The sequence below is a fragment of the Acipenser ruthenus genome, chromosome 5 (genome assembly GCF_902713425.1).
Source record: "Acipenser ruthenus chromosome 5, fAciRut3.2 maternal haplotype, whole genome shotgun sequence".
Lineage (NCBI taxonomy): Eukaryota > Metazoa > Chordata > Actinopteri > Acipenseriformes > Acipenseridae > Acipenser > Acipenser ruthenus.
This window is the reverse complement of record NC_081193.1, coordinates 23413117-23439957: the sequence shown is the minus strand read 5'-3', so window position 1 is coordinate 23439957 and position 26841 is coordinate 23413117. Positions and strand designations below refer to the sequence as shown.

The following is a 26841-nucleotide window of genomic DNA, read 5'->3' as shown; positions in this document are numbered from 1 at the left end:
GTTATTATCTCAGCCATGGCATCACAGTAGATGTTTTTCTGAGCACTCCTCTGTCATCAGAGATGTATTGGTGTCAGAGAGATGGTATGTCTGAGCTGGCATCAGTGTAGATGTTTAGTTTGAGCAAAGCACCACAGCAACATACAGAGCATATATTATATATACATATACATATACACACAGCTCTGGAAAAAATTAAGAGACCACTGCAAAATTATCAGTTTCTCTAGTTTTACTATTTATAGGTATGTGTTTGGGTAAAATGAACATTTTGTTTTATTCTATAAACTACTGACAACATTTCTCCCAAATTCCAAATAAAAATATTGTCATTTAGAGCATTTATTTGCAGAAAATGACAACTGGTCAAAATAACAAAAAAGATGCAGTGTTGTCAGACCTCGAATAATGCAAAGAAAATAAGTTCATATTCATTTTTAAACAACACAATACTAATGTTTTAACTTAGGAAAAGTTCAGAAATCAATATTTGGTGGAATAACCCTGATTTTCAAGCACAGCTTTCATGCGTCTTGGCATGCTCTCCACCAGTCTTTCACATTGATGTTGGGTGACTTTATGCCACTCCTGGCGCAAAAACTCAAGCAGCTCGGCTTTGTTTGATGGCTTGTGACCATCCATCTTCCTCTTGATCACATTCCAGAGGTTTTCAATGGGGTTCAGGTCTGGAGATTGGGCTGGCCATGACAGGGTCTTGATCTGGTGGTCCTCCATCCACACCTTGATTGACCTGGCTGTGTGGCATGGAGCATTGTCCCACTGGAAAAAACAATCCTCAGAGTTGGGGAACATTGTCAGAGCAGAAGGAAGCAAGTTTTCTTCCAGGACAACCTTGTACTTGGGCTCTAGATAAGGAGTCGGCAACCTTCAAGTACCTTCAAGACTTCTTCCCTAAGCTGTCTGAGGCAAAGGTCAAAACCGGTGTCTTCGTCGGACCACAGATAAAGAAGATCCTGGAGTGCAATGAATTCCCCAAGAAGCTCACTAGTAAGGAGAAAGCGGCTTGGAACAGCTTTGTCGCAGTGGTTCAGGGTTTCCTGGGCAATCACAAGGCCGAAAACTATGTGGAGCTGGTTGAGACTCTGGTGAAGAACTACGGCACAATGGGCTGTAGGATGTCTCTCAAAGTCCATATCCTTGATGCTCATCTTGATAAATTCAAGGAGAACATGGGAGCGTACTCGGAGGAGCAAGGTGAGCGCTTCCACCAGGATATACTGGACTTTGAAAGCCGCTATCAAGGACAGTATAACGAGAACATGATGGGAGGCTACATTTGGGGGCTGATTCGTGAAAGTGATTTACAGTATATTCGTAAATCTCAAAAAACTACTCACTTCTAAATCTTTTGTAGTCATTTTTGTATTACTTTAGTATAAATACATGTTAATTTGGATTGATATGTTGTTTTTTTCTGACTTTATGTGAACGAAAAGACACAAATTTTTTCTGTTTTCTCATTGGAAATAGGTAAATTTCAAAATATCACTGCCCTGGTCACAAAAGCAAAGTTTGTGGGGAATAATAGCCATTTTCTATACTTTTGAGGCATAAGCAATTAGGAAATAACACTTACTACCCAGGAACCAAAAAAAAATTGTTACACGGTGAAATCAATGCAGAATCAATTTTTTCAAGAGACCCTTTTTATTTTGTTCTGTACATACATGATCATCTGTACAAAATATGACATTCATACTATATAATGCTCTACCTAAATAAAGTACAACATATGTACATATATGACCTGGAAAGCAGCTTAACATTAGTGTCAGAATTTAAGGGAAAGGGAAAGGAGGGAGGTGGGAAAGAGCATTTCTTCTCTAAGCCTCCAATTCATCTAAGGTTGCTGGAGAAAATGAACACACCAGTACACTCACAGTAAGGCTGTGCTCTGTATACCTCAAGCTAGGTTTTTCTCAGCACGGCAGGAATGTACCAACTATTTAAAAGGGACCCTTATATCTAGGAAGGCACGCAAATAAACATAGTTGATCTCTTGCTTACCAGTCTCTTGGGAATGATAGCTTTAAATGCAAACTGAGCACACTTTAGAAATAAAATCAGGCCCCCTAGGGAACAACAAAATTAAAAACATATAAAAACAGGTAGAGAACTTGCCATACATAACATAATATTTTATACAAATCCAATGGTTTTACAAATATTGAAGTTACATTTTAATTGGCTCAGAATATGCTGACAGGAAAATTCCTTTATTAAATTAAAAAAAAAAAAATCACATTTCACACCATTTATAAAAAGATGAAAAAAACCAACTGTCGGCATAAGTTATGAAAGTAGTCTTATACACTGATGTATTTAGCATTTTAGAAAAAGAGCGCTTTAGATTTCATAGAAGCTGTCTATACTATTTTTTTACTGTTAACTTGTGTAGTCTGACATATGTGGACAAGCAAAGGAATAAAACCAGCATAATGTTCACAACTTAAAAAATTGATTTTGTGTTTTTCATTATGCCATGAAGTCAACAAAGGGGCCATTAGATTTACAAAAGCAAAAACTAGCAGAGCAATTTAGCTAGCAGAGCAATTCTCACATTCCAGGTACAGTATTTAGTGTGGCTTGGTTCATAAGGAATGAATACAAAAAAAATGAAGCGGTAGTCTTGACAAAGCCAGGAAAAAGGAAGGATTGGGGAGCAATATACATTAGTGTACAGTGCACAAATATTTGCAACACTTGCAGACCCCCATCCCCCGCGCTGTCCCATACACCTGATGCATGGTTGTAATTTTTTTGTTTAATTTTTTAATTTTTTTATATTGCTTAGGCGCTTTTTTTTTGTTTTGTTTATCTGTACACCACATAATCTAGGACAGAGACAATACAAGCAAATATACTAAAATATACTGCAATATATCTTCTTTTTTTTTTTTTTTAAACCTCTCCTAAACATGATTACAGATCCAGCCGTTGAGACTGCGGTCTAAAACACACACTACATTCTAGTTTTGCATTGCACAAGGAATTAAAAAAAAGTAGAGTGGAAGGCAGTTTACTCCTGAATAAGCTAAAAAAAATATGCAGTTTACAATGCCATGGGTGCTGGAAAAGGAAGTCAATGCTTTTAAATTGATGGACAATATTTCATTGATCTCTACAAACTAGTTGAATCCCGGGCAGTATCACAGTAAATGTACCAGAGAATTGAATGTAATTTATGTCGACAATGAGTTTTTAAATGATTCGAGTTGGCTCCCAATTCTCTGGTCCGATTTCACTCCTCGGACTGGCCTGAATTCTTAAGTCTGAATTCGGGCTGGGAGGAAATTACATCACTAAATGCCAATCAGAAATGCTGTAGGGGGAGGGAACAGGACATTTTGGCAGGTATTAAATTCAGCGGATTTGCTACCTTAGGGTATTTTGACGGTTTTTGAATTGGGGTTTTTCACTTGGCATGTTCAAAAGCATTCAAATAAATGTTTACTTAAAGAAATCTGTCTGCTAAAACAGTACAACTTGTTATAGCATCTACAATGGCACCGCAGCAACTTGGAGAACAAAGAAACATTTGCTATCTCTCAGTTTTAAAACATAGCTATGGTTCACAACATAACAGTGGAAGGACTGCAGTAATTGTAGGACAGTATTGACGTAGGAAAACTATAATATAAAGCCAAAACAAAAATGCTTACTTTGCTTCGAAAATTTCAAACTGGTTAATAGACTAGCAAGCACTGGTAAAATCAAATCAGTTTTATACAGTGCAGATTACCGTTGTATGGTAATTACAGACCTGGATTCGTGATTGACAAAAACAAACAAGGCGAGACCCATTTTTACTGAATAAAATGATATGAAAACATTAATACAAAGTACAAAGCTTTTCTTTGTCGCATGCAATCTCTCTCTCATATATCTCTCTCTACCCATCAGTGTTGGAGTCAAGTCCACCGTATCCGAGTCCTAGTCAAATCCAATGATTTTACAAATACTGAAGAGTTACATTTTAATTGGCTCAGAATATGCTGACAGGAAAATTCCTTTATTAATTAAAAAAAATAAAAATAAAAAAATCACATTTCACACCATTTATAAAAACATGAACTTAAAAAGATAACTGTCAGGTGCTGGAGTATCCGAGTCCGAGTACAAGACCAAGACCAGGACTGTCCGAGTCAGAGTCCAAGAAAGAGTCCCTGAAGTTCGAGTCCAAGTCGAGTCCAGCAAAAATTTAACTGCCGGATATTTGGACAGTAATAATTGAGAATAATTACTAGTAACTACTGCTTCTACTAATAATAAATCAGTGGTGGGGCGTCAGAGAACCAACTCTTATTTTATCCCCCAACCATAACCACCCGTATTTCACCTGTTCCACACACATGTATAACATAAAAACGTTTTATACTACTTACACACGATGTACTGTATTTAACTGTTCTTCAGTTATCCTACGTCGTGTCAAATCAGTGATTAGAAATCACTCAGTGTCTGTTTCTTTCCAAAATATCTGAGAATCCCTGTAATTGCTAGTGACATTACATTACTGAAACGAAAGCCTGTGATAAAAATGACCAGGGATACTAGGCTACTGATTTATGTATATTCAAATAAATATAGAAGTAGTTGGCTATGTAAATAACTAGCTAACTATATTAAAACGTATTCAGACGTCTTTAAAACTACACCATAGCATTTCATATAAATACGGTATGAATAACCATATTGCCGTATGCTTAAGTATTACTTTTAGTGCAGAGGGAAAACAAATGTAGGGGACAAGGTTTAATCATTTAATAGATGGTATGGCGACCGAATTCCATTTTTCAAAAATGTTGGAAGTTTTCTATCCCAGTTTTGTACAATTCTATAAAACTAACACCTTACATAGAACCTCAACCTAAACAATAATAAAATAGTTATTAGAATAAATCCAAACTTATGAATACAGTGAACGTATAACACTATTTTGGCTACAAGTTGACAGAATTGTGACAGAAGTCAAGTTGCTTGCAACTTATAGTTTTTATTCAAAGAACGGGGCGGCATCTAATGATGACAATAAAAACAGAAATACGTTGCGATTTCTTTGGCTGAGAGTTTGTAGCTGAAGTATTAGATCTGGAGAAGGGTAAATAGAACACAAAAATACATTTAAGAGGCACAGGCGAGATATTAGTTTTTGTGCATCACTGTACCAATAGTATACAGCGCAGCTGATGACTGATTGATTTCTCTTTATAGTTGAACTCCGATAGAACAGACCGTAAATGATAGTTAGTTAAGCTAAACGGGAAAGACAAATTACTGTGATAGACGTTAACACTGTATTACCAATATAATTGTGGAACACTAGCATTCGTGGTGAACATCTGAACTAATAGGTGGACTGTTGCTAATTTAAACAATATTATTTGGGACTTGAATCAAGGACATTCGGGTCGCAGGATTTATGCACAAGCTATGTAGCAGGGAGCCAGATGCATGTATCGTGGGTGTAGACTGCGTTTAACCCAGGACCGTAATTCAATGAAGCAAGGATTCTGGATTGTAGGGGGGAAAAAAATAAATAAATAAAAAAAAAAAAAAAAAAAAAAAACACTGTTCAGTAAGAACATAGCTCCCTACACACACACAATTTTAATTGCAATAATTGGGAAAATTATTATTTCATTATCTGTAATATGATTTTATTTAGTAAAAAATAACCCGCTTTACTTTTGGTTGTAAGCGATTGTGTTAAAGATAACAGAGACGCATTGTATTGCAAACTGGTAGGTGCATGGAAACATCACCTTTTTCACCAACTCGAGTTCAGGGAGAATTCAGGCCAATTCGAGCACACGAGTCGATTCGAGTTGTCTATCCATGGAAACGAGGTACAAGATACCCCTAATCTCTATGTCTGACCAAACGTTTCCAAGCATTGAATATGTGCTATTCCAGGCAGGTATATATATTATTATTATTATTTGTTTATTTAGCAGACGCCTTTATCCAAGGCGACTTACAGAGACTAGGGTGTGTGAACTATGCATCAGCTGCAGAGTCACTTACAATTACGTCTCACCCGAAAGACGGAGCACAAGGAGGTTAAGTGACTTGCTCAGGGTTACACAATGAGTCAGTGGCTGAGGTGGGATTTGAACCAGGGACCTCCTGGTTACAAGCCCTTTTCGTTAACCACTGGACCACATAGCCTCCTATATATATTAGTGTATTTGTTTAAGTAATTGTTTTTATACCAGGTATTAAACACAAATTGAACAAAACAAAACACACTGGAATAGTAGGCCTTATTTTGAAACTCCAAGAACAACTAATTTAACAAAGACCTGTTTGGAAAGGAGATTAACAAGCAGTGCTTAAACTTTGTAATCTAAAATAAAACTGTGGGGGTAAGAAGCCACCAAACTTTTTCAAGTGCTTTGTGTTTTCTCAAAAATGTATTAAAAGTGACAAGATGCAGACTAGAGAAATGCTACTTTCAGAAGTTTGCATTATGACAACTATGAATCACAGTGAATACTGTAAAAATGAAAAAGGATGAATAGAGGAAATCTTTTCAACAAGGTGATTTTTTTTATAATATTTTATATATATATATATATATATAACAAAAACAGTAAGAACACAAGGATAAAGACAATACGACAGGTCAACGAAAACACTGCTCAACGAATTATCTTTCCTTGCAAGTGCCTGTGCGTGCGTGTGGAAAGGAAAGCAGACGGTGTGGAAGGGTGGGTGCTTTCCCTAGAGGGGAGGGCAGGGCTGGTCCCATGTCAGAGCGCCTCCTGGTTGGCAGTCAGGTACTCCTCTGCTCGCTTGTGGGACTCCAGGGCTTTTATAGTGTACACATCCTGAGGCAGCTCCGACTTACGACGCATCAATACTTTATCCTTCTTTATTTCCTTTATCACCTTTAACAAGGAGAGGGGAGAAAGTATACAAAATTGAAAATAAATACAATTAATTAGTTTCCTTTAAAAGTGCTAAAAGTTAGAAGGAAAAACCTTCCCTTAGCATACATTTAATTGACAAGTTTCTGAAAGGTATATTTGCAACAAGGACTCCCAGGGTAGCAGTGATTCATTATTTAATGTTAATCATGATTTAATTTTTTATTTTGTTTTTAAAATCGCAGATCGAGTTACAACTCAGCTGGGGAATACAAAGCTTTCATCAGGAGTCACGGATATAAGTATCCAAATAAATGTTCCCTTCTGTAGCAAAGCAAATGCTCAGCATGATATGCACAAGACAGGATACAAGATAAAGTAATACATTGGTTGTAGACACTAGAGGGATTTCTGTAGCCCTGCAGATATGTCAGTAAATATTTAATCTAAGGCATTAAAATCCTTTAATTAGTTAGCTGTAGGGTAGTGTTCTTTATTTAAATATAGCAGTAAAACACTGCCTTCCTATGTTTAATATAAGGCATGTCTGGCTGCACACTGTTATTGAAAAGCAGCCCCCACCTGTGTGGCCTCAGTCTCAACAGTTTTCTTCAGCAGCTGAATATCCTCAGCTGTCGGGGTCTCTGTCTCCATGGAATATAAAGGCATCACAGCAGGGGTCTCATTGTACACCATAAACTGCAAATCAAACCAACAGCACATGTTCAGAGAGAATCAGAAGGTGCTTCACTAAAGAAACAGACTGCCTACTACAAAACAAAGCTATGAAACATGTGTCCTATATAAAACAAAACAAAAAACTTCTTAAAGGAAGAGACCTCTTCTGAAGGATGAAGTACACCAGCAGGGAGTCTTGGAGTGACATCATTCGGGTAAACCTTTGCAATCTATGAAAAAGATAGCAGGCTGTTTGTCTTTTATAAAGGAACCGTGAATTAAAGTAACAAATATATCATTTATGATATTACATTATTAAGTAATACACTAATTTAAAAAAAGAAACTAGGCAACACATTTTTAAAGTGGCAAAATAAAACAAGATCCCTCTCAAGATGACCAATTCACCCAAGATCAGATAAGAAAAAATTCTTGGTGACAGGCGTTGCAGCAATCTCCTACCTGAGGATTTTGTTGAGCCAACTCTTCAATCTTGTACCACATCTCTTCTCGCTCTTTGAGTTTATATTTCTCCCTGAAAGAAATAGGTGGAGGGTAAGAAGTGAGACAATGTCCACACTTTGGTCAGGCTAATATTAGCATCGTTGATTTGAAAAAAAAACACACATCCTGACCCACTGCTACCAAATGTATAATTTGTGCTGAGTGAAATTGTACATATTGCTAGAGAAGTGTATATTCCATTGTGATGAAACTTGCATGGGAGTTCGAGTTTAAAACGCCAGCACAGGCGCGCAGGATTTATTAAACACAAAACAGGAAGTAAACAAATTGTTCATGTGACGCTACCAACGATGGTAACGCACAGAGGACACATACAAGACAGGCAGACAGCAAGTCTTAAATCGAGTGCCCGTCTGTAAACAATCATTTGATCAAATAACTCCAAAAAGCACACAAAACAAACCCGTTTCCACATATAAATTACACCAACACTAATTCCACCCCTGCGGTATGTTTAAGAGAAAACAGTAAAGAAATGAAAAAGGAAAGAATGTACACTTACATGCTGAATACAGTAATTACATGTCCTTTCTCTTGAAAAAACTCACACCCGTTGCCTGGTTGCAGTTTGTGTGAAGATGACTGACAGGCAACGATTGCACTCGTCATGCATAATTCGTACTACAATAGGTCATCTTTGAATTAGCGTTATCTTTGAATTAGTCAACCATGGTCTTGGTTATCACTGAGAGAATAACACACTTGACACTGGAGAAAGTTCAGTGTCAGTCAGTACTGAGATTGTTTTTATCCAGGTCGATCCTGTATGTGATCATTCTAATAGGGATAATTTGCATTAAAAAAAAAATTGTTTCTTGCTGTTGGGTTCATTATAATAAGGGTTTGGTATAGTGAAGTTAGCCTGTATGTATGTATTATGTATTAGAGATATATATATATATATATATATATATATATATATATATATATATATATATATATATATATATATATATAGCAAGTTTCTTTCTTTTTTTTTTTTCAGAAACCCAGCACATGCGTAGGCTGTCTCCATGTACTAGAGTCCGCCTCTGTACACAGACAGTATACAGCGTTAGCCGTCTGTTTTTTTCGCTAGAGACACTGCCAGTGCTAACAGTTTTTTAGTTACACTGCGCTGTCGAATTGGCAGGAGTCTTTGACCGGAGAATATTCTGAGTGTATCTATGCCGTTGCTGTGTTTGCTTTGCTGCACTGACAACAAAGGTTACTACATTTGTTCTAGTTAGCAGGCAACTGCAACCCCTGTCTGTTTTACAGTGCACGCTTGCAGTTTGCCACTGGCTTTTTCAAGTCTTTAACTTCACGCCACTTGTCCTGGTACCAGCGACTCGCACTGCCAGTACCAGTCGGTACCAGAGCCGGTACCACAGCCTGTACCAACGACCTGGTCAGTACCAGAGCCTGTACCAACGACCTGGTCAGTACCAGTCGGTACCACAGTACTAGTAACCTTGTCGATACCAAAGTAGGTACCAGTCACCTTTACTGGTACCAAGGTCAGTACCAGTCATCTGGCTCATACCAAAATCTGTACCAGTGACCCGGTTTGGCACCAAGGCCGTTACCAGTGCTTCATTTTTGTGTACTCTGTGTACACAACAGTTATCAGCACCAGTCAGCTTGATGTCTGTTCTTGTGCACACTGCACGGCTGAACTGTTTTTTCAATCTTGCACCATGCCTCGGTTTCACCTGTGCTGGTTGCAAGAGAAACATTCCAGCAGAGGATAAGCACAACAGGTGCATCCACTGCCTGGGAAGGAAGCATGCAGAGGGGGCAGGTAAAGAGCTCTTGCACGTTTTATGCTAATTTTTCTAAGAGGACACTGGAAAGCAGGCTGGCACAACATGACTCGCCCCATTTATCCCCTGCAGTGCGGTCAACAGAGTCCCCACTACCTGTTATATCGGGAGCTAGGAAACGATCGTCTATGGGTAGGAGCAGGACTAAGAGCCGGTGCTCCTCTAAATCCTCCTCTTCATCACCTGGCTCTGAGAGCTCTCCCTCTCTTCCACCAAGGAAGAGGAACAGGAGCCGCTGTAGCAGGCCTTCTGGTACTGACCAGGTTGCGGGGCAAAAAAAGCATTAGGTAATGGTTACATTTCTATTTCAGGGAACCAGGGTTACGATTATAACCCAACGTTTTAAATTCTTGATTACCACTTCTTTAGGAGCTTGTTCTCAACAATATAATCTCTGCCTAATTTTGCAGAGCGTACTGGTAACTCACTTTTGTTTTTCTGCTTTGTACTGCTGAGTGCAATCGTCAAACAGCTTCTGGTTCATTTCCATAAAGAGCTTCAGTGCATTGTAGATCAGCCCATGGATCGTCCTTAAGAGGGAACGGAACAGAAGAAAATGTTAATACCCGATTTGCAAGCTTGTTCCTTTTGTGGTGGAAACACAGACAAAAAAAAGGGTTTAAAATGTAAATGCTTAGAAGTAGTCATCGTGTATAGCATTTTACACTGCTATACAAACTCAAACAGACAACCTGTAGCGTTCAAATACAACACTATAGGTTACTGCTGCTTTCTGTACTTCATATCCATTTTGCTCCAATGGTCGAGACCAGGTAGCCAACTGCACAGGTAGTGATTGTGTACTATGGAACAGCAAGTTCATCTTTTATTTTTTCATCTATAGCTTTTCATATTTAGGAATAAACCAACAGATTTTCATTACAATAAATGAGGGGCAAGTCAATGTTTCTCACTTAAACAAAACAAACAAAAAAAACACAACAGATTTTAAAAAGTAGGTTGCTGAAGCATTTGAGAGTGTAACGACTGTACTATGTACAACTCATGTTCTGTGTTAATAATTTTGCTTCCCTCCCTCCTCAAAAAGCATGTGATGTTTACTTTGGGTTAACAAAACACTTCATCACATCTACTGTATATAAACACACACCAACTTCTCCTTAACACATGAGCGATCACAAGACAGAGGGGAAAACATACTTGTTCCAGTGGCTTTTAGAATTCTTGTATAGTGCAGGGAACATGATGGGGAGGATTTTTGCTGCATTATCGCTGATCAAACTCATGATATATTCATTGTTCCAGTAATACAGTGCTCTCTCTGCCACCTACAACGAAAAGCGTTGCACACATTAACAGGGACATCCTGAATAACAACAAGTGAGCATGTAACTTTTGCTTATGTGGTAAAAAAAATTAAAAAAAAAAAAAAAGAAAAGAAAAAATGCTGAGCAAGAAAAACCATTAGCCCATCAATCCAGTCCATTTTCTAAAGAAAGAAGTCGCTAAAGTATATTCTAATCACCAGGTTACAATGAACAATTCCAGTAATTTAAACCTGCCGTAGAAGTTCACTTACAAACAGGTGCTCTGTTCTATAGGTGTTGTTTCAGAAGTCTTCAGTTCTCACCTGAAAGTGCGGGCTGGACACACATTTTGCCAGCTGTCTGAAAAGTGGCTCCATGACCTTTACGAACTCTGATGGCTCGATGACGTCCAATATCTCCTCTAGTTCATTCAAAAACATCACCTCCTTTGGACTGTGAGTCTTTGGCCAGAACTTCAATAAACCCATAATCACCTGGGAATCACAAGGTGGTCTTTTTAAGTTTTTAACAAAACCATATGATCTGAAAACATTTTTAAAGCATATATGCACAATCCTTTAAACTGAAATGCTATTTTACCAATATTCCTATTGCAATTTGACAAGAACAATATACATTTTCTAGAGACTACTTACAGTAGATCTCCTGTTTGTACATTGAAATATTATCTAGTTTGGAGATTGTGTTTTGTCCCCACATGACTGCTTTTACTTGACATAACTTGCTGCTAAATCCAACACTAGAACCATCCAAGAGAACTGTATTGTTTATGAAAGACACAGATACAAACAAAGTGCTGTATTTTGCACTTACTGGTTCTGTAAGGCTGCTGTCTTTTTCTAAGAACTGCACCACACAATAGGCCAGCTAAAGAAAAAACATAATTGGTCAGAAACATAACACTTTCTGAAGGGAGATCAAGAAAACAGAAGATGCAATACAACTTTATATTCCCGTGCTACTGCAAATTATGTCTGCTCCAAAATGTTGGTTTACAGCAAGGAGGATTCACACAATTTACTCAAGTGTTATCTATACACCTTTGCACAACACTGATTGAGATCTGTCAGAGTATTTAATTATTTTTTTCATAAGAGATGTACTTTGTGGCTCCCATCTGTGCTTCAATAAAATGTTCTTACCTGTGGGTGGTAGACACTGAGTGACTTCACTTTGTGTAATGGGAGTAATACTCGGATTAGAAACATTTTATGTTCTTCTTTCAGTGGTAATGCAAAGCCGTTGATTATACTGTGGGGAAGACAGCAAACCATAATTAAAATAGAAGCACAAAAAATAAAATGAAATTGTAATGTAAAAAATAAACAATGACAGATTAGATAATAGTGCACTTTTATTAATAGCTCTTACCTTCCCAATATTTCTAGAAGTTCTGCAATTCCATTATGGTGTTCCGTTTCATATATAAACCTGAAAAATAGAAGGGGCTAGTCCTAAAGACATAAATGTATTTCACATACATTACCATATTTTGCATAGTAGTAGACAAACAAAAGCTCTTGGACGTACACAGAAATAAAATAAATAATATCAACATCAGCTTTTCTATATTGCAAATGTGTTGTCAATGTTTCAGCTCCTTTTAAATATGCAACACAGATGGTACAACACAGGTTTCTGGCCTGAATTACCCCTTAATAGTTGTATGCTGGGTATGTGGCTGGGTTTAGGGAAGCCTGTGGTTTTCCAAAGTCATGTCCCTGTGGCTGGAAGACCAAGTAGCAGACAAGACAAATCAGTGAAGAACTAAGAACCAGCTTGCCTCAGGAACACAAGCTGTGATCATTAATCTTTTAGCCTCCACAATAATAGATGAGTCTGTTGGTGTGCTGTAAAAACTCCAGCTTTGAATTGTTCTATACATTTTACAACTAAACTATTAAAAAGTAGTGATATAATGTAAAATTAAAAAAAGCACATCATTTTTAATTTTGTGTTGCTGATTACACTGTTACATCCTTTAATTCTATCAATATAATGCATGCCAAGGTCTACCGTCTTAAGATATGCTAGGAGCATAAATAACAAGGACTGCAATGTCATTTGGCACTCAAAAGGCTGCAATAAAATAAATCTAGGCCTACTGAATGAGCACAGGAGACCGAACTGCTCCCTCAACCCTTCCGAGACGTGCTCATTGTAGAGCATTTTCTTTTATATCTTGTGTCAGTTGTGAGAACTGTTGCCGCTTCCCTACCTGTAAAATATATTATTGATCTGCCGTCGTATATAAGCTCTCAGGCCCAGGAACTTGCCGTAGATCCTGTGTAGAATAGTCTTCAGGAAATCCCTTTCCCTGGGGTCTTCACTATCAAATAATTCCAGCAGCTTAAAGTAAACAGGTTTTGTAAAGATTTTAAATATCTGGTCCAATCTCCTGCCTGTACTGTAAAAACACTGCTAACTAGTTGCAACTGAGAGAAAGTGAAACCTTTAGCATGCAGTTTTTATAAAACCCAGCAAATATGGAAGTCAAATGGTCTCTGAGATGAGGCCTTGACAGTATGGCAGTGGCAGCTTTTTAAGGGTCAATTTTTTACTGGAAAATCAAAACAAAATATAGCACATAGACTGATATAATACAGAGGTATACGGAAAATGAAGCCAATATGTAAAATTGCTGGATGTTATTTGGAAAACAAAGTCACATGACCACAATACGGCAGTCATAAAACTGTAGTTAACTTGTTTATTAGCATTTTCAAACACAAGCTCACTCTCATCACTTCCCTTATGAAATGCTATGGTTCATCAAATGTTTTTCAAGTAAGAAACTCTGTGTATGCCTTACCAACAACAGTACAAATACAAATTATGCAAACGCATTAGCACTTGAGCTGTTTAATGGAGTATTGAAATAAATAGTGTTAACTTTTGTAAGGACACTAATTTTAGTTTATGTACAGTATAGTAACCTTATATAAAATAAATAAAGCATTCGGGAATGACACCTGGCCGAGTCTACTGTTTGCCGATACCAAACAGTATTTTGATGGGCCTCACATGAGAACTGGACAATTATTTTTATTTGAACCCCTGCATATATGCTTAATTAAATGAATTGCTAGGCATGTGTGATATTCTAGGTTTCTGCTACTTACTCAAGATAGCCCAAGGGTTGGAGTGGGCCTCAGTATCATGCAGATAAAGTGAATGTGTCTCTTGAGATATGAGTCAGATGGCACTGAATGCATATTTCAGCTTTACAATGCAAACAGCGGCAGCAACACCAATATCTACAGTAAAAGGGCGCAGTAAGTTTTTATTTATCTTTACATTATTTTATAAATTCATCCAAACCATGACCCTTACAATGATAATGCTGAACAAATCAAGTAAATTTCCTGTCAGACATTTTATTTTCTGTTTATGTATGCCACAACTAGAATTGATTTAAGACGGGAGTTATTCAGCCTCATACGAAAAACATTACACCCTACAGTTTGAATATACAATGAAAAATTATTCTATTTAGTTTGTGCTCAGTTTTTCAAACAGTGTTACCTTACATTCTTGCCAGTTTTATACCAACTCCATTCAGACCCCATATGAAGCACAACTAGTATGTACCATATATGATGTATGAGATCTTTAAAGGGGTAACAACCAATGTTCTAGGAAACATGTTCTTACCTGCAATTAGCACAACTGTTTTTCAAATACAGAATGATGAGTAAAGAAAATGTTTTTTTGCTAACGATATGAATGTTCAAAGCCTTTTTACTACTGTAGGTAGAATTAGATACTGATATTTTTTAGTTTTTTTCAAATACTTACAGACAATACAAACTTCTGGTCAATGTATTTTTTCGCTATATTTGGTTGAAAATCTGGAGATTCCAAGAATCGTAGGAAAAACTCATATACGAGCTGAAAATAAAAGGAGGAACACATTTGGGACTATTACAAAACAAAACAAAACAAAATGCTTACGGTAATTACTGAACATATCTTCCCCCCCACCTTCCCTCCCCCAAGACAATAAGCACAAATTAGCAGAAATACATGCACGAAAACCAATATGCGTGATCACTCTAGCACAATGAAAGCTCAAATATGTGTATACTGCTGTTTCAGGGCTATATACATAGTTCTATTATCATCACCTGTAGGTGAGGCCAGGCTGCTTCCAGTGTTGGTTCATCCTCCTCTGGATCAAATTCAGCCCCTGTTGGGTTAGATGAAGGAGGCAGGGTCCTGAATAGGTTCACTGAAAACTGTCAAAAAATGTAAAGGCAAACTTACTAACAGCACACTAAATCCAAACCTCTTTATTAAGAATCTGGCAGAGGGCTCTAATACATTTGTATGGCAACCCGAGGCTTACATTATGACAGATTTGATATGGGATTTTACACAGCACTCAGCAACTGGTCCCTGGCAATAACAAGCATACTCATTCTGTAAAAGCAGCCCACATGTTAAGGTTTCAAGAACACATTTTCAAATGAAACCTTGCTACACTTTTTGTACATTTAGAAGTGTATTGACATTCTTATTTCTGAAGGTGTCATCCTCCCTTATAGCACTATCCTGTCAGATGTGCTTTTGTTAGATTAAATGATAAGCAACATCTTGTAGAATGTTTAATGTCTGCAGCATGGGGTTTCAAACTTGTTTTTCTGGTTTCCATGTTATACAAGTTGATTAGAAAGTATTTTTTATCACATAAATGTACCATGCTTTGATTTGGTAAACTTACTTTCTAATAACCCTGTATATCCATTTGGGAGGTCTGGTAACTTTCTTTATATATAAGAGGTTTCCAGACCCCTGAAAGGAACACTGCTGACATGCACAGGTTGCATCTCAGTATCTATGAATATTCTTAATTACTAAGAAGTCAAAAGTGCAGGGCTGCCATCATGCAGTCTCTTGCTTACCATGATGACCCCCTCTGGGTAGATGGACTCAGTGACGACATCCCGGTTATGTGTGATGTACTCCACCATCTCATTGAGACCAGCTCGCTTCACCTCCTTGTACTTCAAGTCACTGAGGGGGTCTGTGACAAAGTCAAAGAGCACGCAGCACTGCCGCAGCTTCTGGATGAAGAGCTCTTCCCTCTCGTTAGAAGGTGCATCTACAAAAACAAAACAAAACAAAATTGTCACTTTTTTCAATAAACAAACTGATTGCCAAGGTTTAAAGTCTTTAAACATTTATTTTCTACTTTTTCTAGTCTGGTACCATTCACAAGAAGACTGACTAGTTACCAAAATTAGTTCTTAACAGCATGCAGCTTGCAGCACAGTTTTGTCAATAAGTTGCCCAAAGCTTTACAACAGCTGTTAGAATACTGGGAATTGTTAGCATGAATTTTGAAGGAGCTGCTCATCATGTGATAAAATGTTTGTTAGCTAGAAGTTATAATCAACATCCAGACTCCTAAAGAGAGCATTTTTCAAGAATGCTTTGCCCAAACAAGGTGCCATGGGCAAGAACTTGTATTTAAGTTAAAAACAAAAAACAAAAAAACAAAACAAAAACAAAACACAACAATTCAATATTTGTGCCTGTCAGCCATTTAGACAGACGCTGTTTGGACAGAGCTTGTCCCTGGGACTTACACCCAACTCCCCCCCCCCCCCAGAAACAAAAAATCATTCTGACTGCCTGTAGCTTTAAGTCCTGTCAACATAATGCGCTACTGCCCACACTGGGCAAAGCGTATAGAGCTGGTGCTCCCTGTCCGATTGGAAAGGAGGGGGATGGCAAGCCTCCAATTCTACCAACTGGTTAACGTGGAAAAAAAGCAGGGTTAGTACGAAGGGTAACCCTCGTTCTGGCCTCTGAACAAATTAGACAGGCTTTTGAAACAGAGTGCCTGCATTTCACTTACCTGCTTAACGGAGGCGATAGCAAGCAAGAAAGCTGCCTTGAAAGACAGAAATTTTAGCTCTGCTGAACTTATGGGCTCAAATGGAGGTTTTGTCAGTGTACTGAACACTACATTTAATCTCCAACGAGGAACTAAATCCTTCACCAGTGGCCTATGCTGCCAGGTGCCTTTCAAAAATTGCCCCGCTAAGAAATGAGCTCCTGGGCAGACAATCAATTTTTACATGTCACACCAAAATGGCTGCCAAATAGACCTTTAGGAGTAGAAGGAGATTTCCCTTCATCAAAAAGGTCCTGTAAAAATTGCAGTATAACTGCCATTGGGCATGTCATGGGTTCAAACCACGCGACACGCCCCACTTGTACCCATATTAGGAACGGGTAGAGGCTGACCTAGCAATTTGTAGTGTATCAATCACCCTGTTCGATAACAACAGATGGCTAAAATACAGTCGTTCAGGGTCGAAACCCAGAGCTGCAGGCTCGATGAGTTGGGGTGCCACAAAGTGCCCTGCGCGCAGCTGTCTTATCCTGCTGGGGCAAAGCAGCAGCTACGCCACCCTGCTCTGGCGAGAGTCTTTGGTATAAAGTTTTTCAGGTTCGGGTGTCTTAAAGGGGAAATACCCATTTGTAATGGTTAATATTCCCTACTTGAAAGGAAACTTAAATTGTAACCAGCCTATTCAGTAGGATTAAAACCATCTGCTAGGTCCTGGGGAAGCTATTTAGATTCAGAAGTCAATATGAAATTAGTCAGCCATTATAAAAGATACCAGTAAAATAAAATACAAAAGGTTGCTTGAGCTAGGGGCCAGTGTACATGCATTTACAAAACATGCAAGTATATGCAAGAAAAAAAGTCCCGAGCCCAAAAGTTCTACAAAATGATTTTAGCAAGAGGTTTTAGAAAGAATCATACCAAATTATGAGATGCTGGCTCCAATTTCACAACAGATCAACATGCAACATACAATATGATGGACAGTGGTGGTCTCTACAAAACATTCCTTTGGCATTTGACAGTGGACCCATAACAGAGTGAAAAGTGACATCTAACTGTAGCATTTATCACAACTTGATTATCACAAGAATCCCAGAATAAAAAGATGGATTACTGTTTACTAAGTTTTATTTGTGTAGTTTATATTTGTGTTTGTGAAATTTTAAAAAGGCATTGACTGTTGATAGCACTTTAACAAATAAAATGTTTTGGATTGCAGTTCAAAACAACATTTATTCAATAAATAATTTTTTAAATAATAAACCAGTTGTCTTTTTGCTTTAAATTACAAATAACCTGCGTTTATGTATGTGGGATGCATTTGCACCCCTCTCTGCCTTGCCGCTGTCAATGGCTTAATTTACAAGAGCTGTCAATTGTACTTGAATAATTGATTTTTGTTATTATTGTGATCTGAAGTCCTCCTTTTATGTACTGTTTGCATATACAATGCTGGTGCAAGTCAGGGTTAATGTGAGAGGTGCAAGAAATGTAACCGAGGACAGAGTAACATAATGCAGATTTGTTTAGTCCAGAAATAAAACTCCCTTTTCCAGTAGTGTGCTCCAATTCTCAGCTGGAAACTTTTAATCAATGATTAAACTTATGTAGCCAACCCCTTTCTAGAAATGACTTCATTTGTAGGCTAAAAAAATAAATAAAAAATAACCTGAAAACAAAAACCTCACCTGAAACATTACTGACTGCGTTATTAATTGAACTCTAAATATACTACTATGCTATGTAGTGCTTTCCCACGATGCAATACTTGGAGTTTTGTTCTCACAAGCAATATGTCCACCATTTTTAAAGCATGCTCATGTCAAACCGTGATAGTATCACCTTCACAACATTATCGCGGCTCAGCCCATGGCCTAAGGCTGGTATCATATAATGTTTGTATTGCGATATACCGTGGGCACCGGCATATCACCCAACACTACGCAAGTACAGGGATCTAAATGACAGAGGACTATAAAGCCTGCCAAATATATGCTTTGCACTAAAAAAGCACCTTAAAAAGACAGGGTAGTGACGCTTAAGGTTTGGAAAACTTTTTTTTTTTATTTTTTTTTTTTAAACTTTATTAAATAATCTTCACACTAAACAATGTATACAATCAGACCAGAGAAGATGGGAAGAGAGTACAAAGTTATACTGTATAAACTGGTATGGGATTTTCATGTTGAAAAATATAAAAGCCAATTTGTAAAGAAAAATGCTCTGTCTGAGCAGCTACATTTTACAGACCCCATATTCTTGGGATAAAATGACACTAAGGAAAGCCTAATCCAGCCAAACAGGGAGTGCTATGATGAGGTTTGCTATCCTATTTAGAGGAAGCACTTCACTTGCACAGCTGATCCAATTACTGGATTGAATAAATCGAGTTACCTCAGCCACATGCAGGACTCTCCACATTAGTGCCACTTCTGACACTGGCATCTTGTTGAGAAGGCTATTACTGTACTTTGAATGTTGGTCAGGCTATCAGAAGGTCTGACGTTATTAAAAGAGAATGAGATATTTGAAATCCTTGCCACAAAAGGCCCTTTCAACATATTTAGTTAAATATTCAACTTCACCACAACCCTGAAATATTTTTGAAACATAGAACAGACAACATATGTTCAATAATATGGCCACCTTACATTGCACCAGCCTCCAGACGAGGAAAAACATGACAGATGGCTGCACGGAGCATGTTGGATATGTTTGCCACATGGCAGCAAATAGCCTCCTTCACGTCAATTATGGTGTGAATTGGGTGTTGTTTAAGACATCCCCATAGCCTTAACAGCTCCCTATAAGCCTTTTAATGGAGCCATTGTGTTCCCCACAGCTTGTTCTGTGCCAGTACCAAAATGCAGCATTCCAAGTTCAGCTAGATAACCCAAAACTTGTGTGGATAATACCTCAAAGTGACTATATGGCAGCCCTGTACAACAATTTCACTGGTTTTACAGTGCACAGTTACTCAATGCTGAAACCCAGTAGCAGTCAAGCAGAGGAATCCAGCAAGCAGATGTCAAATAATTCCTTCCTTGCTTGACACAGGGTCAGTTACACCAAGCATTATCTTCGTAGTTGTGACTTGTAGCTGCGTTTGACCCCACTTGAAATCTATTCAAAACCCATTAATACCATAACAATACAACACTAATGATGAGGGGTAAAGAAGATTACCAAATTATTGTTAAATTGAGGAGGCACTTGGGGGCACTACTGTATCCTAAGTTTTTTCTTTGAGTGATTATACCTTGAGACGAGGGATTCAAGAATTTAGGAAGGATTTTCAAAATAAAGTTGAATATAGTGTTTCAAGCATAACAGATTTTATGAACTTTAAGTTTGGGGAAAGACTATGGTTTTTGAAAGATTATAGAGATTTCGTAGGGATTGTAGGGTCTGGTCTTTTTTTTTTCTTTTTTTAAAAGGATGTTAAATTTACTAGCTTTTATGGCTTTCACCTCTACAGCTCATGTAACAAGTGAAATGTGGTTATTAGTCCACAAAACAAAACACTTCAGAAGCATACAAATAAAACAGCGTTGCCTACCTTTGAGAGCAGGCAGTTTTTGCAGCTCCCGGTTTTTGCTGAGGTTGAAGCGGGATGAGCTCTGGCGCCTTTCCTTCTTTACAATCTGTGGTCCCCCAGAGTATTTGATTTTATTCAGCTGAGTAGGAGGCGGGGTGCTGTTGCTGGGGCGCTTGCTTGCAGTCTGTAGCTGCTGTTGTGCCTAAAAAATGAATTAAAGTCAGTAAGTTAGTCAGGGAAAACCTTGTTTTCAACCAGACATTATGTCTGTCAGATGTAATCTTTTAGTAAACTTCCATCAACTGTCCAAAGCACCTTTGACCATTGTTCAAGTCCAATTTCTGTGTTATTGTGCATATTTTAGTCTTGTTCCCCTTTCTTAACAGAGGTATTCTTACTGCAACACATCCTTTAAGTCCTGAAGAGTGACTGTTGATTTGATGGACAACGACACCTGTGCCTTCTGCCAGTGCTGTTGTCAATTAATGCTTGTCTTCTTTCTATTCCTTAAGGATATATTATCTTTAAGTATTGCTCATCTTTGTTAGACAGCTTTTTGGGTCTTCCAGTCCTGGGGTTTGTCAATTACAGATGTATCTCTGTACGTGTTGATTATGCTTTGGATACCACACCTTGAAAAACGAGTGATGCGAGCTATTTCACTCAATGTTTTTCCTTCTTTATGCAAGTCAAGGTTGCTATAATAGTAGAATACACTAGTGGAGGCTTTGAGTAAATTGTTGATGCTCATAATGCAACATGTAGAAAAATGCAACATGTCTAAGACTTTTACACAGCAGTGTATATCTGAAACTTTGGCATATATCTCCATTACTCAAGACCATTTCATGCACCAAACAAAACTAGAACCAACAGGTAAAACACAGGCTAAGACTGAAAGGTATTCTGTAAGTGTTGCCAGACAGTGACAGAGGGCAAGTATAAATGTCGTTTAATCCCTGTACCACAATACAAAATCTTCAAAGTGAGGTGTTCAAAGTATTCTGGCAGACATCTGTACCACAGTTATATAAAGTATCCGTCCCTCTATTCTTTAGATGAATCACTCTCCTCTTACATATTGCAAAGCTCCAAATAGAGCAGAATGTTTTTCAGCAGGAATAAAAAAACAATTTGGTCTTTGTTCTGACATAGATCAAAGATGATTTTATCAAAAGAAGAAGAAAAAAGGATATAGGCCTGTAAGGTTTTGAAATAGAAAAAGCACTGCTCCTCTTCAAAGTGAAATTAATTATTTTATTACAGGTAACCATGAATCTACAGTATGTTAACTTCTATGAACCCTAAATTACATTTTAAAACAAGTTGCTTTGCTCAATCTAATCCATGGGTTATCTTTTGTATATTATTCATCTTTGTCAAAAACAAAACATATTTCAAACTATTTTGGCTATAATAATGTTTAGCTTTGCAAACAGAAAAGCTTTTCACATACAAATGTGCTTAAGTGTTTCTTAGTGTGTCAAAGTCATGTCAAATCCCCAATAAATCAGGCAGTTTCAGCATACAAATATTCAAAATGCACATTGGTTTACAAAGTTACAGAAAAGGACTATATTTAATTCCAAAGAAACAGAACACGAAATTCGATTATTGACATGTTTAGTGCCTTCTACAGTACTTGCTCACATGAGACAGCAGGTTGCTATGGTATTGTAGGTTGTATAAAGATATAACAGTTCATTTAACTTATGTTTGCAACACCAATGTGTGCATAAAATGGATTTGTTGAATTTAATAAGACATTAAAACTAGGGTTACCATGTGGCTCCAGATTAACCGGACGCTGTGAGACAGAACGGGATTTCAAACTTGCCCCTAAATTGAAATAAATGAAGGTGTAAATGAACCATCCTTAGCTACAATTAATAATGGTGCTTAAATACCCGCATGCGCGTCAAATAATTGTATTATACTAAGAATGAATTGCAGCCAGTCGCTATTTTTTTCTGTTTGTTAAAATTCAATTGCCCATATTATTCTGCAAATACAATCGCATCATCATCTCGTTGCTCCATCGATAAATTAGCTATTCGTTCATTAAGATCTGATCAGAAGCAGCTGATCAGTGTGAATTGTTTGCTGCGCCCAAGCAATTCCACCACAGCAGGATTAATCTCAGCAAAGGTGGAGCTCATTTATACGTGAATTACTTTAAATTTAGGGGGAATTTTGAAATCCCGGTCAGTCTCAAAGCGTCTGGTTAATCTGGAGCCATATGGTAACCCTATTATAAAACTACAGCAAATAAATAAATAAATAAATAAATAAATAAATAAATAAATAAATAAATAAATAAACAAACAAACAAACAGACCGTTTAACCTTTTCAGAAGCAATAAAAAGTCAAAAGGGACTATTTTCCACTGGCGTAAATATACATTGAATAAAAAAGTATAAAATAAGCACTGATCCATTTTATAAGTGGTGCTGTAATAAAATACTCTGGGCCATGGAGTACTGCTGAAGTAAGCTACATGCTACAGACTCAAAACAGGTTGGTCATGCTGTGATGATAAATGTTTAAAAACCTTTTCAGGACCAAGCATTTTTCAGTGGGATGCCCCCCGGGACCAGGCATTTTTTGGCTGTAGTTGACTCTCTTCCTATAAAAATTCACTAAAAATCAATTTTTTTTACAGTAGCATCTTGGAAATGGTGTCCTTTTTTTCAGAACACTCTGGGTAAAAGGAAAGTACTTCAGAAACCATACAAACTTCTCCAAGTATTTTTTATTATGTATTCTGCTAAGAGATACATGTATAAAAACATGCTGTTCTATGACCTGAGGGACCTTACAATACTTCCTGAAAGTTTTGTTGAAAAATATTGATGTTTGGGCAAATTACAAGACATTGTTTCACCTGAGTGATTGCAATGACATAATACACATTTATTCTCAGGGTCTTTATAAGCAATAATGGACACTACTCTCAATTTATTTTCTCAAAATAAATATTTATAAATAAAATAATAGGTTACTCATTCCATTATTATCAGTAATAAGGAAAAAAAAAAAACCTACCGGATACATTTAGTTCATGAAATAGTATATGTGTGTATCCACTCGTTTCTTGATATTTATAAATGTTGTAAAAACATATATATTTAAACACGAGACAGAATAAATGTTCTAATATAATTATAAGTCAAATACATCAGATTTACAGTGTTTCCTCTTTTTTATTAGCTCTAAACAAGTTTCTGTGATGTTTTGTTTCTGCTTTTGTCTCTGCTGCAGTCTAACACTGACTTAATCCGCATCAAGTGGACTAAAATGCTGTCTAGCAAATCCTGCAGATCTGTACTAAGTTAGTCCTGATTGCAGCGTACCAAACAGCAAATCCTGAAAATTAGTTTAGATGACCTGAACAAGTTGGACTGATAATGAGGACTAATCCATAATAAGCCATTACAAATGCGGATGGAATTTCACAATTTAAAGTGTAAAGACAAATTCAGACATTTACGTGTACATCGTCATTACTAGCATTTGATTAAAAAAGCTACACTGAAGATATTGAACCGGCAAAAAAAAAAAAGACAGAAATATGAAAAGGTATGAAAAAAGTAAATAATAAATATGTTAACGAAAATCAGTCCCATAAAGTTGCCATTATTTTGAACACCAAGTCTGTCAACACTACCACGAAATTCTAAGTTATGCTCTCCTAAATACTATGTGATTACTAAGAGTCGCTCTATAACATTTCTCCAGTGTTGTTTCTCAAGCTGAAGCCTCTGTTCATGTTGCTGATCAATGGTTACACATGTTCTAATCCGTAACTCTGCTTCCAACCATGCATGCATGCATGCTATTACAATGGCTATGGGAAGTATCATGCTCTTTTAGCTCTACTGACATATTCCGCCAATTTCTGTAACCAGATGTGGTTAGCTGAATTGATGCCCTTCCAAACAATTTATAGCAAAAACAGTACAAAGCATCTTTACTCTTTGAATATACTAGCCATCTCCTGTCTACAATCTCTCTATTTGGAAGCTTGCGTCTGTAGTTTTGAACAGAAAAACTCCTGTTTGAGTCATCTTTAGGGAAACTGTAGTTTTTCAGCTACACTGGACCCTTTTCCACTAACAAGTCTTTTAATCGCCAAGTAATTACATTTGGCCACATTCCAGGATCATCCAAACCAGTCATGCAGGAATACTCAGATTCAACATCCCTAATCATCCAAACCAGTCATGCAGGAATACTCAGATTCAACATCCCTAATCATCCAAACCAGTCATGCAGGAATACTCAGATTCAACATCCCCAGGCCTGTCAATTTCACCAACATGGGCATCTTTAACTGCCTCTTCATTTGCCAAATTAATGCCACAAAGTAGATTTGGAGTTTCTGTATCATCATTAGGGCAACTTATATTAAGCGCAATAATGTCTACCTCCTTGGTCCAACTTCACAAACTAACATTGCATTTTCCTGGCTTTTCTGCATTTCGTGACGGTCTGCTTTCACTTTTCTCTTCTGAGCTCTGGAGGGGTATTTACGTCCCTTGTCCCCGTCCCTACTACTATCGGCTGCACTCAATTATTGTGGGGATTCCCTGAAAATTAATATAAAATTAAATACAAATATAACCTTTTATTTTCAACATTATAAATATAAAATAATTTTTTGTAATTTTATATTTATGTTGAAATTTAACAGATTAAATATGGTAAAGTTAATTCTATCAATTCAAGGCAGTATTTGGTAAGTTTCTGTTTTAATGCACCACAGATTTAGTTTGCACTTGTTTTTTTCTGGTGAACATATACCTTGATAAACTGATAGACTCACGTTCCAAATTATGAACATAACGACTAAGTAAATGAAGCACTCATTTAAAAACGTAATGTCCATTTGCTTATCAGACTCAAATCTGCTTTATAAATTTATCTGAAAACACACATTTTAGCCTTCATAGGCTAACAACTGATTAAAACAAAAGAAATACACTCCGGATAATGTCTGCCAAAGAAATTCTCACCCTTGTGCAGTGCTAATTTATCTCTGGTGATAATGACTCAATTATTTTTTATTTTAAGTTCAGTCATAATGCAATTAAAACCTGAAATGTGGTGTCACTAACTGGTAATTCCTAGTAAACACTCAAATTAGCAAAGGACTCAGCAACTCCCATCTGAATTGCACAGAATTCCAAATGCATCAAAATTATATCTTAAGTCACAACAGTATGCTGGAGTAACTCTCAGCATTGCTTACTGCCGCTCTGATCAGGACTTTGTGCTGACCAATAAGCCTACTAAACTGAGATGTGAAGCACCTGCTATGTGAATACTGGGTGGCTATTTTAAGAATATGTAGCTGTAGTGAAACATTAAACATTAGAGATATTTCAACTACTTTCTGTATGCTACATCTGCTACAGTAACAGGGATTCACAGGATGAGAAACTCCCACTGAAGTCTTTGAGTTTGTACACATTAAATACATATGGAGATGGCTGGGGGCATGACCTCTTCCAAGTCTGTATTGATTATATATAAAACATTTTAAAAACAGTGCTAAAACTGATGATGTTAGTAATATACTGCATTGAAAACGAGTATTTTTTGTCCCGGTCAGAAACAATAAAATTGTAAATCATCCCAGTTGTGCTTTTGTATTTAAAAAAAAAAAAAACACAACACACACACAATGTAAAGAAAATTAGTTGTTATGATATGCAATAAATTCACCTAAATGTTTTATTTGTAAACTAGCATTGTGTAATTACATACTGTTATTTTAACGGCTTCGAAGTTGCTATGGCATAAAAAAAATATATATATATATAAATAAATAAATAAATAAATAAATAAATGAATGAATAAATAAATCAAAGGTCAGTTTTTCACTGTGGAAATCCGGTAGCCCTAAACTACATGTGGACATTGTGAGAAACTGAAGCTCTGATAGAAATTTGGTTAGACACCAAAATCAAGCCGAACTGGACAAAACTCACAAAAAGTCAAATATAGTCTTTTCTCAAATTACTTTGTTTAATGCCATCAGTAGGAGAACCATGCAGAATTGCACGAACTGCATTATTCTCCGACTGTAGGCATTCAAGAAATATTAATTAAATGAATGAAGTTCTACCCCAGTGCTTTCTTCCACAGCAATTCGTAAGACTCTAAAATATTCTATCTTAAAAACCGGAGCAATACTTCAAAAAAATCACACAGTGAACAGTCTAACAGTGTCCCTCCCTCTGTTTG

The 26841-nt window shown here is 37.1% G+C and overlaps 1 protein-coding gene across 2 annotated transcripts in view; it reads right to left on the bottom strand.

The window, feature by feature from the left end:
* Nucleotides 1–1647: 1647 nt before the first annotated feature.
* LOC117402359 (serine/threonine-protein phosphatase 2A 56 kDa regulatory subunit delta isoform) overlaps nt 1648–26841 on the bottom strand; it is a 38039-nt gene continuing 12845 nt past the window's right edge. For both annotated transcript variants that reach the window (XM_034003419.3, XM_059023848.1), the window contains 15 exons: nt 20613–20793; nt 16095–16294; nt 15318–15428; nt 14989–15081; nt 13409–13539; nt 12562–12621; nt 12333–12441; nt 12004–12057; nt 11493–11663; nt 11063–11190; nt 10330–10431; nt 8034–8106; nt 7733–7801; nt 7476–7592; nt 1648–6914 (listed from right to left, as the gene is read on the bottom strand). In XM_034003419.3, the coding sequence (XP_033859310.1) occupies nt 6777–6914; nt 7476–7592; nt 7733–7801; nt 8034–8106; nt 10330–10431; nt 11063–11190; nt 11493–11663; nt 12004–12057; nt 12333–12441; nt 12562–12621; nt 13409–13539; nt 14989–15081; nt 15318–15428; nt 16095–16294; nt 20613–20793 (1737 nt within the window). In that variant the 3' untranslated portion in view covers nt 1648–6776. The remainder of the gene's footprint in view (nt 6915–7475; nt 7593–7732; nt 7802–8033; nt 8107–10329; nt 10432–11062; nt 11191–11492; nt 11664–12003; nt 12058–12332; nt 12442–12561; nt 12622–13408; nt 13540–14988; nt 15082–15317; nt 15429–16094; nt 16295–20612; nt 20794–26841) is intronic.